The 15,105-nt window shown below is 43.5% G+C and overlaps 1 protein-coding gene across 1 annotated transcript; it reads left to right on the top strand.

The window, feature by feature from the left end:
* The first annotated feature begins 5,325 nt into the window (after positions 1-5,325).
* CTSE (cathepsin E) lies at positions 5,326-14,554 on the top strand. Its single transcript, XM_027082648.1, is given in 6 exon segments — positions 5,326-5,340; positions 8,570-8,766; positions 11,077-11,199; positions 12,395-12,435; positions 12,438-12,673; positions 14,393-14,554. Coding segments are annotated over 6 exon segments (774 nt in total).
* The last annotated feature ends 551 nt before the right edge of the window (positions 14,555-15,105 follow it).

Below are 15,105 nucleotides of genomic sequence, written 5' to 3'. Positions count from 1 at the left end.
ACTATCATCTCTGGCTGGGGACAGCACAGTGGATGCATCTATGTGAGAGTTTGGTATGGAAGGCCCTCCATTCCCTAAGTTTGCATCTTGCCCTTTCAGGGAAGAGCTCCCTTAGGACCTTGGGTTTCTTGTTTCTGAAATATGATCAATGAGACTAGGTGTCCTGATTTTGTGCGGATAAGACTTTAGTGATGGAGCTCCAATTAGAGGCTTTCAGATAAAAGAAACTTGCTAAACCTGAAAGGAAGATCAGACAAGTATCTCGGTGTCCTGGAATAGACAACTTTTTTTTTTCTTTTTGAATACTACTTTGGGAGGGGTCCATAAGCATTAAGAACATACATAAAATGACACACCACCGTTGATAATGAAAAAAACAACATTTGATCATTTCCAGCTTTATAAATTTTTAAAAAATGATTCAGTTACAACAAAAAAAGTTTAGATACTTTAGCACGTATCACCTTGCAGGACCATAATCACGTTTAAGCCACTGACTTACTCTTAATGGAAAAAAGTCACACTGCATCTAGTTACTGTAGTATTTCTAAGCATAATTACAGCAGATTGAATGCAATGTGATATACACCAAAATTCATATGGACGTCATATAATGACAGCATTGTACAAGTAACATTAATGACCTCCAACAAACACATTTTAAATTAGACTGGTCAAGCTAAATGGAATGTTGGAGCCAAACAGAAATGTAGTGGAATTCAGATTGTCTAGTAAGACTTGAAACTATACATTAGGATGATGTAAAAACTAAATACTGGTAGAGCCCTAACAAAATACTAGCAGCGACAGTTACAGCCCTCTTAAAAGCTTTTAAAAATCTAGCAAATAAAGATAATACCATTTTTGAGAGAGTATAAAACTTTATATACTTCAGCATAACCTATTTGCTTTAAATCAGGCATTTATTTTTAAGACTGGGAGTATATTCCAGCTTTTGCTTTTCATAAAAGTTTTAAAATTAAGCGGATTTAATGCTGGAATGCAGAATCCTCCTTGGGCATAAAACCCCCAAAACGAACTGTAAATATATCTTGGTTCAGAAAGCAAGATATTTGAATCACTTGAAGTTTGCAGTACTAAATAAAATAGCACCTTTTAGCTAAGCTGTTTGAAGGGCCAAGCAATGATTCGAGGACTGTCCTAATTCAGTGCCCAATGCTGAAAGTAATCTATGTATAAAACTCCTACTTGTGGGCTTCCCTGGTGGCGCAGTGGTTGAGAGTCCACCTGCCGATGCAGCGGACGCGGGTGCGCGCCCCGGTCCGGGAAGATCCCACATGCCGCGGAGCGGCTGGGCCCCTGAGCCATGGCCGCTGGGCCTGCGCGTCCAGAGCCTGTGCTCCGCAACGGGAGAGGCCACAACAGTGAGAGGCACGCGTACCGCAAAAAAAAAACAAAAACAAAAACCCAAAACTCCTACTTGTTACAGCAGGCCATGGAGAAAGTCAGAAATACTTTTCGATTTCAGGCATAAATTAAGGAAATAACACCTAATAAGCTCGCTTGCTTACAGCACAAAGAAACACTGGCAAAACTCTTAATTCCTAGATGCATGTGCTGTTCTCAGTTTTATTTTTTTGTTTTAAAGTTCATTGAATAAGAGGAAGGGAACTGGGGAAAGGAGGAGGACTAAATGAAAACATTTTAAATGGAATGGAACGAGTTTGGCTCTTAAATATCTGAACAATAAAATTTTTAAAGGAGTTACCTAGGTAGCCAAGCAGATTAAAACAAAGCTGCCTGCACGTAGTTCAAATACAGTTTACCTGGCATAAATGAAGGCCATGGAACAGACATCATCTTTTTTTTTTTTTTTTTTTTTTTTTTTTTGTGGTACACGGGCCCTTCACAGGTGTGGCTTCTCCCGTTGCGGAGCACAGGCTCCGGACACGCAGGCTCAGCGGCCATGGCTCACGGGCCCAGCCGCTCTACGGCATGTGAGATCCTCCCCGACCGGGGCGCGAACCTGTGTCCCCTGCATCGCCAGGCGGACTCTCAACCACTGCGCCACCAGGGAAGCCCTAGACATCATCTTACTTGCATCTCTAATATGTGTTTTCCTCTTGTGGGTTTCCAAAACATCTAACGGACCAGGAACAAGGTAAGCGTTTTTAGGAGTGGAGTCAAATTCACTTCGAATAAGACCCTGAGATTAAAATTCTGCCTTTATTCTATTTAGCTACAGCCTAAACCCTACCCTGAGGGTGCTTGGGGAAATTCCAGGATGGGAACTGGTTCAGAGAGTCCAGTCCTGGTAGAGGAAATAAAAGTAGTCAAGAAAGGAGTACTGCCGAGGTGAGCCCCCTGTCATTAGAAATCTGAAAATGAAAACCCAGGGAGATAACAAAGGAAGGCATCAGATTTATGTCACGTTTGCCTAAGCATAATCTCTCTTCCCTTATAATAAAAATTTTAGCAGGTATTTATTGATCATTTACTGTGTGTCATGCATTTTCACAAATGCTTTTATTTCATCTTCCTAACATCTCCATTTTCCCATTTTACAGATAAGGAAACTAAGGATCAGGGAGAATTTTCATTTTCTAGACTTTAAATGGTTGAGCCCCTGATCACACAGTAAAAATTAAGGACATGTGGAAACCTTGATAACACTCTTGAACAGTTACAGTACACATAAGGGTAGATGATCTTCACAATGAATTTCAGTCTGTTAATACGCACAGTAATATACACATATGCTCCAGACAGCAGTGTTGTGTAAGATCGCAGACTCTATAGTGAGACTTCCTGGGTTCAAGCCTGGTTCCATCATTACCAGCTGTGTGGCCTTGGACAAATTCCTTTATCTCTCTGGGACTATTTACCTTATGGGGTGGTTGAGAGGATTACATGACTGAAGATATTTAAAGCACTTAGAGCAGTGCGTGGCACTTAGTTAATGTTGGGTACCTGTCCCGGTTCATATGGTTTAGCCCGGGTACCAGGCCTGGGCTGGGTGACACATAGAAAGCACTCACCCCAAGGACGGTCTCCTGGAATCCTCACATCATCCAACAACGAAATCATTCTTCCTCTTCTACAGTAGAGGGGTCTGAAACTCCAAAACTTCCCCAATGTCACACAATCATCTAAGTAGCAGCATTGAAATCCAAACCCTGCTTTGCCTGCTTTTGAAGTCTGGGCTCAGTAACAAGCACAGAAGCTGGCGGTGCTGGCGTGTGTCCTGTTCTCTGGCAAATCTGAGACATGATCTGCTCTTCCTGCTTACAAGTACAGGGACCCGTGCACGCGCATGCGCAGGCACACGCACATGCAATATTCCAGTGGGAAACTTCCCCTGCGCCTGTGCCTTTTGCTGACTATACACCCAACAATTTCTGGTCTGAAAGGCACTTTCCCAGAATGGAGTTGACAGCGGTTTGGGAAATGACTCAAACTAATTGAATTCTTGCCATGGCGAGATGCTGGGGACATTGGATCCTTCTTATTTCCAGCTGCGTGAAAGCAAGAAGCTTTGCCAAACCAAAGAAGAGCAAGCCATGGAAGAGAATACACGTTCAGTGCCAGATGCTCTTTATAGCAGTAAACAAATGGTTCGACCACCATAAATTTTTGATTTTCATAATTCAGTGTCCGGGTGGGGGAGGGTAACAAGCAGAGGCATGCATGGGAGAATTTTTGCACCTGTCAACGATACAATAATGATACTGCTGAGAGGTCCCTTGAAGACGAAACAGAAACACTTGCAAAAAGTAAGCAATGACAAGATTTCTCGTCACACAGCTCCTTACCACCATACTCCATCCTGCACACACCCCTCTCTCTTACAATTAAAAGGCCTCAAAATTTCCACCATGTAGGAAATTAGTCTCTCTCCCTCTCTTCCCCTTTCCTCCTCCTTCCCATCCTCTCTCTGTTTTTCTCTTCCAGGAAGAAACTCTTGAATGTCAAGCGCTAGACATTATCTAGTACAGACCATCAACTTGAAAGTCAGGAAAACCTGGGTTTGAAGCCTTGTTATGGCACATTATGCAAGTTACTTAAACCCTCTGTGATTCAGTTACCTCATCTGTAAAATGGGCTTAAAAATAATACTTACCTGATAGGACTGGTGTGAGTACTGAATGAGCTAATGCTTGTAAGATCCTTAGGGCAGAGGCTGGCACATAGCCTATGCCCCCAACATGTTCCTTGTAGTATCACCCAACCCACCCTCTTCATTTTACAGACAAGGAAACTGGATTTAGAGAAAAGTGATCTATCCAAAGTCATATGGTGAGTGAATGGCAGAGCCAAGTCTGGGTCCAGGCACCCCATCCAGGCCCTCTTCCTGCTGTACTACACATCGCATAGTATATTTCCCGCCAGTCATCAACTTCGAGCAGAACGAGGTTGGGACGTTTTCCAGTTGGTCATGTCCGTGCTGAGCTGCTGATGTCAGCAGAGCCAGGGCCAAGAGCATCCTGGGTTGCTGGCCCCACTGTGGTCAGGGGCTGGCTGAGCGTGAGGGCAGGTGCTGCGTATGTCTCATAATGACGCACAGTCTCCAGGACTATCAAACCCTGCTAAAGCCAATTTCCACAGAGCACTGAGCCACCAGCCTCTTATTATTAATTTACATTCTGGAAGCTGAAGCTCCAGAAAAGTTGACTGCACAGTGTCACCCTCAACAGCTTTCAAATGTTCTGGTAACACAAAACCTCTGCTTCCAAAGCAGCCTCCAATCCACATCCCCGAGGCCTGAGGTGCTGCACGCTCTCTGTCTCTCTCTCTCTCTCTCCCCCTGCTAGGACCCTCTCCCAGTGCTGACAGACTGCAGAGACCGGATCATTGTCTGTACTATGACCTGTTTTTGCCCACATGGTACCATTTCACCCCAAATGCTCTTCCCTCTCCCTTTTCGTAAAGAACACACACACACACATACATACACATGCGAACTCACACCATCACCCACATGCCCAAGGGCTCTTGTTCCCTAGGGGAAGTGTTCAAATCGTCCACAACAATATTTGGTTCTAGCGTGGGAGGATCAGAAACCTGCAGCCGGGGCAGGTGCGGTTCCGGGTGTTTCCAGAGATAACAGACCCCTTAGTTCTGACAAACGTTCCCACGTTCCTGCCTCTAATCTGTGCCAAACTTCCCAGATCCAGCCAGAGCCTGGAGCTCCTCGCAGACCATCCAGGATGTCTCTGATCTAGTCAGTGGCCGGGTGGCCACGGCTGCACAGACCAACAAACTTTTTCTCACGTGTCAGCCAGCCATGCCCTCCACTCACAACAAACAGAGGCAAGGGGATATGGGAACTAACTGGCCTGGAAGATGGGAGGGGACGGAGGGATCATGGTGATGATGATGGTAATTCTGTAGCAGAAAGATCACTGGCCTGGAAGGCAGGAGGCCTGAGTCCCTATCCTGGTCACTGAATGAAGTGCATGCTCTTGGGCCAGTCACTTAACCTCTCTGTGCCTCAGTGTTCTCACCTGTTATAGAAGTGGGCTTGCCTGGAGGGTCTGAAGGAAGTCTCTCAGGGTAAGGTTTCCATAGTGACCATCTTCAGTCCCGATGGCACATATGGGCAATTAGGGGCAAACCACGGCAGGGCTCAGCGCTAACCAGAATTCTCACCACTTCCAGCCACTTCTGGCTCACACTTTCTCCCCAATGAAAGGTCAAAAGGACGGACTCCTGGAAAGTGGGTAAATGCCAAAGAGGATTTGTTCACTTGGGGGCAGGGGTCAAGGGTCTGGGCTGGTCCCCGAGTCCTTCTGATGTCCTTTTTAACATTTTTGGAGCCCAAGGCAGGGCCCAAGTTATCTCCAAGCTCCAAGTCCATCTGCCTCTTGGGCTTCAGAGACGGAAAGCAGAGCTCGCAGCAGCAGTTAAGAGACTTGCCAGATGGCTGGCTGGTCATGGCAGAGCTGACCTAATCCAGGTCCCCTACCTCCTACTCCAGAGCTAGGAAGTGTTGGCATGTGTGACAGCAGTGGTGGCCTCTGTGACAGATAGTGTCAGCTTGTGCTGCAGGCTCCCCCATCACCGAGGCTTAGAGGCGGTGAGAGAACAGTGCAGGTTCCCGTTCCCCTTCAACCTTAAGGGTTCAATTCACCCTTCTTCTCCCACTTGACATCTGCCTTCCCTTGCTGACTGTCCAAACTGTAGACTTGACACTGCAGCACCAGGGCAGAAGCAACATCTTAATGTACTCTGTTAGCCAGGACCTACAATTGCATAGAGTCAAGTATCTAGAATATAATCCTTTCTAGATATAGCTCCTAATGACTCTGTTTCTCTTATTAAAAACCTTGACTGATACAGATAATGAAGATATGACACGTCAATATTTGTGAATGCACCTAGGCAGTCCTTCAAGAAACAATTACAGGCTGAAATGTGAGTATTAGAAAAGCTGAAAATCAATGGTCTCAGCAACTATTTCAAGTAACAAACAAATAAAAAAAACAAGAGAACCACAAAGCAGAGCAAATCAAACCCAAAGAAAGTAGAAGGAAGGAAATAATAACTAGAAGAGTGGAACATTCATACAATAGAAAAGTCACACAATAGAGAAAATCAACAAAGTCAGGAATGAACTCTTTACAAAGATTAATCAAACTGGTAAACCTCTAGCAAAACTGTTCAAGAAAAAGCAAGAAAATACACTTAACAATATTAGAAATAAAAAGTAATATGTTACTAAAGACACTACAGACATTAAAGTGATAATAAGAGGATATCAAGAATCATTTTATTTTGATAAATTTGACAATTTTTTAAAATTGGCAAATGCCTTGAGAAACAGAGCATGTCAAAACTGACACAAGAAAAAAATTAGAAAATATAACCCTCCAATATCTATTTAAACATTGAATGAATACTCCAATATCTATTTAACACTGAATGAATACTCCAATATCTATTTAACATTGAATGGATACTCCAGTATCTATTTAAACGTCGACTCTATTATTAAAAACCTTCCCACAAAGAAAACTCCAGGTCCAGGTAGCCTCATTGGTAAATTCCCTCAAACATTTAAAGAAGAAATAGCACCAATCTTAGACAGACTCTTCCAGATAATTGATAAAGAAGGGACACTTCATAACTCATTTTATGAGGCCAGCATAAATTTAATAACAAACTTGAAAAGGACATTACAAGAAATGAAAATTGCAGACCAGTCTCTTTCTCATGAATGTAGACACAAAAGTTGTAAACAAAATATTAGCGAACAGAAACTATTTGCGTTTCAAAAATCACTGAACTGTACACTTAAAAGGGTGAATTATTGTGTATAAATCATATCTCAATAAATCTGACTTCTAATAAAGAAAACATGGATCTTAACTCACACATTATCAAACTTCCAATAGATTGTAGATGTATATAAATGTGAAAAGCAAAACAATAAAGCTCTTAGGAAAAATGTAGGAAGATGTCTTCATGACCTTAAGGTAGGCAAAAATTTTTGTAACAAGTTTTTAAAAACTACTAATTATAAGGGGGAAAACTGATCAATTTGACTACACTGAAATTCATGTCTTCTGTTCATCAGAAAGCACCATTAAGAGAGTAAGAACATCTGCCACAATCTGGGAGAAGATATTTGTAGTACCTATATCCAACAAAGGACTTTATTCCAGAATAAATAAAGAACTCCTACCAATCAATAAGAAAATTGTAGATAACCCAGTTCACAAAAGAGGATATCCACATGTCCAATTTTATTAGTCGTCTGGAAATACAAATTACAACCTCAACGTAGCCCACTGCGTATTCACTAGAAGACTAAAGTGGAAAAGGTAGGCAACAGCTGGTATTGGTGAGGATACAGAACAACTGGACCTTTCAAAACATTGATATTGGAAATGTTAATTGATACAATCACTTTGGAAAACTGTCAGCATTTACTCAAGCAAAACACTTGCAAACCCTATTATCTAGCAGTTTTACTCCTGGGCATATATCCAACAGTAATAAGTACACATGTTCACCAAAAGACAAGTACAAGCAGCTCTATTAGCAATAGTCAAATACAGGAGACACCCCAAATATCCATCAGTGGTAGAATGGATAAATAATGATGATATATTCATACCACGGAATACTAAAGACAGTGAAAATTCTACAACAACATGCAATAACATCACGTTGAGTGACAAAAGCCAGATAAAAAAGAATTCATACCATATGATTCCATTCATATAAAATTCAAAAATAGGCAAAGATAGTATAAGCTGTTAGAAGCCAAGAGATGGGTTATCTTGCTGTTTTGTCTTTTTTTTTTGAGATTGGTTACTCTTAAGGAAAGTCTCAATGACGGGCAGGGTAGTTGAAGGGGTTTCTGGCAATGGGGTTGTAACGTCTGTGAAAACACTGTACACTTGTGATTTCTGTATTATACTTCAATAAAAAATGTTTACATAGAAAAAATTAAGTGGATGGGATCATGGCAAAAATTGTTGTATCCATTTAACCAAGGAAAATTGAGTAGGGGAAGCATTAGCTTTAGGACAGAAGAAGATTTCAAGAATCTGAGCCCGTTTGCCAAGGATCTGTGTGATTTTCCTTCAGGCTCCACCATTAGGTAGAAGGACTGACTGAGGTCGGTCAGCAATTTGAAGAGAGTGTCACAGAGACTGACCAGTCCTTTATGAATGCAGAGTCTTATGGCATTCTGGGCCCGGGATAACCCTGCTTGGCTGCTGAAAGGGTGACCCCAGCGTTCGACACAATGGCCCAGAAGCTGGTGGATCTACCCGTGTTTTCTGTGTACACGAGTAGGTAAGGCCCATCAGCCCCACCAGGTTAAGGTTATGACTATAGGGAAACAACACGTCTAGACTTAGCAGTCACAACACCTGGGATGGAGCTCTTGCTTGGTCTTGTATCAGCTGTGTGATTTGGGGCAAAACACTTACCCTCTCTGAATATTGAGAAAATGGGGTTTGCCTCAAAGTCGTTGAAAAAAGGACTTTGTAAACTATACCACACTGGAGTAATTAAAGAATCTCTGGGACTGGACATTCATTTATGCAGTGAATAAATATTTATCAAGCCCCTATTATGTGCTCACCATGCTGCTAGGCACTGGGAACACAATGGAACAAGAAAGACAGTCCCCGCCCTCAAAAAGCTTAATTTTAGTGAGAGGAAAAAATTCAAATGTTAGCTGACAATAAAATAATTACACATTAATGGCTGGAATAGCAAAATGTAGTATATGCCTACAACAGAAAATTATTCAGCCTGAAAGAGGAAGAAAATTCTAACAGTAGTGGAATTCATAGAGACAGAAAGAAGAATGGTGGCTGCCAGGGGCTGGGGAAGGAACAAGCAGGAAGCTATTGAATGGGTATAGAGTTTCAATTTTATAGGATGAAAAGGTTCTGGGGATTGGTTGCACAACCATATGAATATACTTAACACTACTGAACTGTACACTTAAAAATGGCTAAGAGGGTCGATTTTATGTGTTCTTTGCCGATTTATACAATTTTTTACATTGCATGTTGTGGTTGGAAAAGGTCATGAGACTCACCAGCCCTCGGACACATTTACCTGGGGTCCTGGGAGGGTCAGGGAGGAGATTTCTTACCTCTCTGACTCCTTCCCAAGAAAACTTGGCCTGAGCTTACCCTGTTTCAGCAGAAGCGCATTTCTCTCGCTCTCCTCTCTCACATGGAGAGCTTTGAATCTCCTCCATCACATGGCTTCCTCTCCAGCCTGATTGCAGTGGAGACCAGGCCTGGACGGAACTGTGAGTAAGAGGGCAGGTGTCTGGACACCTCGCTTCTTCCCTTCAGAGCTTCCTGCTCCCTTTCAGCCTGGAAAGATGTGAATTGTGGTGGAAGACAGCAAAGACTTTGCAGTCAGACTGACCTGGGTTTAAATCCCCCCCTCTTGGGACTTCCCTGGGGGCTCAGTGGTTAAGAATCCGCCTGGCAATGCAGGGGACATGGGTTCGAGCCCTGGTCCAGGAAGATCTCACATGCTGCAGAGCAACTAAGCCCGTGCACCACAACTACTGAGTCTGTGCTCTAGAGCATGGAAGACACAACTACTGAGCCCACGTGCAACAACTACTGAAGCCCGCGTGCCTAGAGCCCATGTTCCACAACAAAGAGAAGCTACTGCAATGAGAAGCCCGCGCACCAGAACAAAGAGTAGCCCCTGCTCGCCACAACTAAAGAAAGCCTGCGTGCAGCAACGAAGACCCAACACAGTCAAAAATAAATAAATTAATTAAAAAAAATAGAAATCCCCCCTCTTGCATTACTTCATCTCCATGAGCCTCATTTTTCTCAAATGGACACTAGGCTGCCATGAGAATAAGATGAGGCAGGAAAAATTCCTAGCACAGCGCCTTGCATAAAGCCCATCAACAAACATCAGCTCCTCCCCCCTCGTGCCTTGAAAACTGTTTTCCTTGCATTCCCACAGATATCCACTTCCCTTCCCCTTTACTGCCCTGCATACAGGGCCCCAAGTTTTGTCTTTCTCTGATCCTTTTCCTCCTGAAAACAAATCAGTTTTAGGTCCTATTTCTGCAGGATCCTGCTAGGTGGCAGAACATATTCTGAGAAATCAACACAATATTAATAAATATTCAAGCTCCAGTAAGTCACTTCGTGTTCAATTAACATCTTTGCCTAACACAAAAGAGTGAATACTGTGGAAATTCCAGGCACCACCATAATAGTGGAGAAGATACTTGGGGCAAAGGAGTCTTCGGGGGTGCCTCAAGTTGCGTGGTGAATGCACACCCCATGATGGTCCTGGCCTTGGTGCTGCATGAGTTCTGCTTGATCAGATCTGTGGTCTCCATTTCTCACCTCCTTACCCCTTCTATCCAAGAAGCTGGAGGATATTCACAAATCATTGAGCAGAGTTGTTTCTATTGTTTGCCCAAGAGGCTCCGACTAATCAGCTTGCAGCAGTCAGAAGCCCTGGTCTCAAAACGCAGGCTGATATTTCTGCCTATCTAGGTACTTGGTGTGAGTGACCAGACCAAGAAGCAGGGGCCTGGCTGAGGCTCGCCCCTGAGGTTTTCCAGTGGCCCTTCCTTGACAATCTGCCTTTCTTTCCATGTAGTGACACAGGAGGTGGTGCAGGTAGCAAGCTGATTTTCAGAGGCTAGGACCACTCCCATCTCTCTGGGAACATAGATTGAGTCCCAGTCACCAAACAAGTCTACTGGCAGATTGCAGTGGACACGTAGGTATCCTCCACAGAGTAGTTACAGAATGAGGGAAGAACTCATAACAGGCTCAACTGAAATTGGATTAACTAAATTGACCTGAATGAAACTGCTGGTCACTGAGAGAGGATGCTGGGAGCTGGCTGCATGAGGCTAGAATATGGAGGTGCTGAGCAGAGGGGCAGGACGGGGCAGCAGACACATGGTACCAACTCTCAGCTTCCTTTCTTGTACATGTGGTGTATCTTCAATTCAACAGAGAGTAAATACTAACACTCGGCCAACTACTCATTCAACATTAATTAACATGTAAGGCAAGGGTTGAATGACACAGGGGTGCAAAAGCGAATTGGACTCAGATTTTGCCTTCACAAATCACTGCAGAAGATGACACCTATACACAAACTACTACCATGTAGAGTAGAAGGTGGTCAGTACTCCATGAGATGGACCACCAAAGTGGCCCAGACCAGAAAGGGCAAGACCACTTCTATCTGAAGAACTCCTCAAGGGTTTCATGGAGGGGGTGGCATTGATTGAGTCTACACACACACACACACACACACACACACACACACACACACACACACAGAGGCGCGGAGCAATCAGGGAAAGTGGAACTAGATTCCTGCCACATACCTAGCACTGTACTAGACGGTGCAGGAATTCAAAGAAATGTAATTCAAGTTTCAATTCAGCTGAAGATAAGTTCCTGCAAGGGGACAGGCATGTGCTAGGCACAGAGATACAAAAGCCAAAAAGGCTCCAATGTTTACTGTCTACTGAGGGTTTTTCAAACTGCAAGGATTTGCCCATTTATGGGTCACGACATCATTTTAGGGGATCGTGACCTACATTTTTTAATGAAATGGCTAAAATAGAAAATATCAGAGTGCACTTCATATATTAAGGTTAAGTACAGTGTCATGAAATTTTTATTTCCTGCCTGTGTGTGTGCATGTGTGTGTGTGTACTGGGTCAAGAAGTAAATATATTTCCTGCTATGCATTTCAGTCAAAAATATATATATATATATAGAGAGAGAGAGAAACACTCATGTGGTAAGAGAGACCAAAATGCAAATTACTAACGTGCTTCAGCAGATTAGAGAACCCAGCAGAGATTGAGAGCTGCTGGGGTGCCAGGGAAGCTTAGGGGGAGAAAGGGGAAGGAACAGGTAGGAGTAGCTGACGATGCTTCCTTTGTCCTCAGAATCCAGGTGGGAGGCACCATGATGTTCTTCTCCGAAGGCTGCAGGCCATTGTGGACCCAGGGACCTCCCTCATCACAGGCCCCTCAGGCGGTAGCAGGCAACTGCACAGACCACTGGGGCAGAGCCCATGGACGGGGAATTGGGAAGCCTCTGAATAGATCCCCTGTGTTCTATTTTTGTACACTCTGGAGTGTGTCAACATCAGTGTCTTGCCGGATGTCACCTTCACCATCAATGGGGTCCCCCACACCCACCAACCAACTGCCTACACCCTGCTGGTGAGAACTGTTTCCTTATTCTGCAAGTCACAGGGCCATCCTCACACGGCTACCACTTCCCCTTTCCAAACAGTCGCCTGTACTCAGGGTGCCTTTACCCCTTGCCCCCCTCCCATCTTATCTAGCTCTGAAAGCATTCCCCTTGGGAGGGGTGGTACTGCCGATGGCGGAAACGCCACTGGGCTGGTTCTAACTTCCTGTTCTGCCATGAAGCAGCAGCAAACCTTGGACAAGCCATTTAATGAGGTTTCTGACATTGTCAGGTAGGACTTTTCAACTGACAAAACTTAATCTCTTCAACCACCAAGTCAGACTGGGATGTTATTAGCCCATTTGATAGATGAGGATACTCAGAGAGTTAAATGGTTCAAGATGTGAGCTGCTAGAGGTAGGGGGATACAGAATAAGGTTATATCTCTTCTAACATTCAAGTTAACATTCTCCTCACACAAGAAAATGTCTTGTTGCAGGCGATTGGTAAGTTTGGAGAGTGAGGTAGAAAGGGAACTTCCAGGTGTTTTGGAAACCTATGATCCCAAATTTTCAATATCGCATTTCTTTGGCGACACACTTTAACACACCAACTTTGCCCAAGAGTCATCTGCAGCATCAGGGTGACTGCACCAGAATGGAAACACTAAGGTGTAGACAGAGGGCTTTCCCTACCCCCATAACTTGATCTCCATTCACCCCTTCCCAAAGCCACCAGATATAAACAGACAATGCAAGTGAAAACCAATGTTTTGCTTTAAAACACAAGCTTCATGTCAAGTCTCCTAAGCTCCTCCAACAAAGGAATTGTAGAGCTGCCACTGTGAACATGATGCTGAGGACAAGCTACACATTTCAACTGTGCCAAGTTCATTAGTCTATACACCTTTCCCCACTCCAACACCCCACACTCTCTCCCCTTCACCCTATGTGAGTCCCTGCTCACATGCACACCCTTCCCTGTACCCATTATGGTGCTATTGTCCTTTTATGCTAGCAGTTTTCGATCAGAGCCACCTTAATCCATCAAGGATACTGTCATAACTTTGCATTTTTGTCCCCTTCCTCTCAAGAAGACTCTTGAAGCTCTCAGTGAATTTTCCCAAACCCTCATCGGCAACCTCAAATTTCAAATGGTTGTTGGAAAGACAACTTCTGCCTGTTAGACCCCAAGTCTCTACCAAACCAAATAAGGTTGGGACAGTTATACTCCTCTCACGGATCAATGGATACCTACTTGCCTTATAACTTGAAGGAGCCACTCCAATGATTCTTCCCAGAACTCAAGAGAATAGCAGTGGCTAGCCACTTACAGAGCAATTACTCTCCCTTAAAAAATTAAGTTGAGCTTTGCTAGAAACTAAAGAAACCAGAATTTAAGCCAAGATCTTCTAATGCCAAACCTTTTGCTGTTCCAGCCATGCAACAAGGTTTCAGTTTTCCCAATCGTTAAGATGGTGGTAAGGAGTGGAGGTGTATAACAGATGAACAATTATCAAAATTGCAGAACTTAGAAGCCAAGACCCACGTATATGAAATTGTGCAAACACTTTTTTGAGTAAACATGTATAGGTATACGAAACGGAAGAAAGAACCAACCAGCCAAAATTGTAAAGCGGCTGTCCAAGGCCATTTGGTATAGCTACCACTACTACACAGTACAGCCTCTAGACAGCACTACTTCCTTCTTTCCCTATACGTCATTTATATTCTTCTTTCCAATTCCAGAAATTCATGGATGGAATGAAGTTCTTAATCAGTGGCTTTCAAGGTTCTGACATCCAACCTCCAGCTTGGTCCTTCTGGACCCTAAGCAATGTATCATTAAACAGTTTTACTGCCTTTGACCATGGGAATAACCATGTGGGGCTGGTCCCAGCAGTCCCCTAAGCAGGGGCCTTCTGTCTGTGCCAGTCCCCCTGGAAATTCACCTGGGCCTATTAGGTTAGAACATTCTCCACAGCTTTCAAAGTTCTTTTCAATAGAATGCAGTTTTTCCAGAGCTGCAACCCAAATTAGAATGTAACAGAGCATGAGAACACACACATACACACTCACACACATACTTCATATACCCACATACACACCAACTCCACCAACATCATAATGGAAGAATTAAGTTGTATGCCCATACTTTTTATCGCTTTTTGCTAATGTTTTATTATGGAAACTTCCAAACATGTGCACAAGCAGAAATTATAGTACAATAAATCCCTGTGCAGCCCCACTCAGTTTCCACAACCCATCAACACATGGCAGGGCCTGTTTTATCTGTTTCACCAGCTACTCCTCTCTTCAGCCCCACATACCTGGATTATTTTAAAGTAAAATTCTTAGCATCACATCATAAATCACCACATCAAATATTTATCCATAAACCCTTCTAATACAGGTATCCCCTGCTTTTCAAAAGTTCACTTTATACCACTTTGCTTTTATGA

Source organism: Aethalodelphis obliquidens, unplaced genomic scaffold, assembly GCF_003676395.1.
Source record: "Aethalodelphis obliquidens isolate GAN/ISIS:26980383/991018 unplaced genomic scaffold, ASM367639v1 scaffold48, whole genome shotgun sequence".
NCBI classification, from domain to species: domain Eukaryota; kingdom Metazoa; phylum Chordata; class Mammalia; order Artiodactyla; family Delphinidae; genus Aethalodelphis; species Aethalodelphis obliquidens.
Note: the sequence above shows the minus strand (reverse complement) of the source record. Positions and strands in the feature narration are given on the sequence as shown.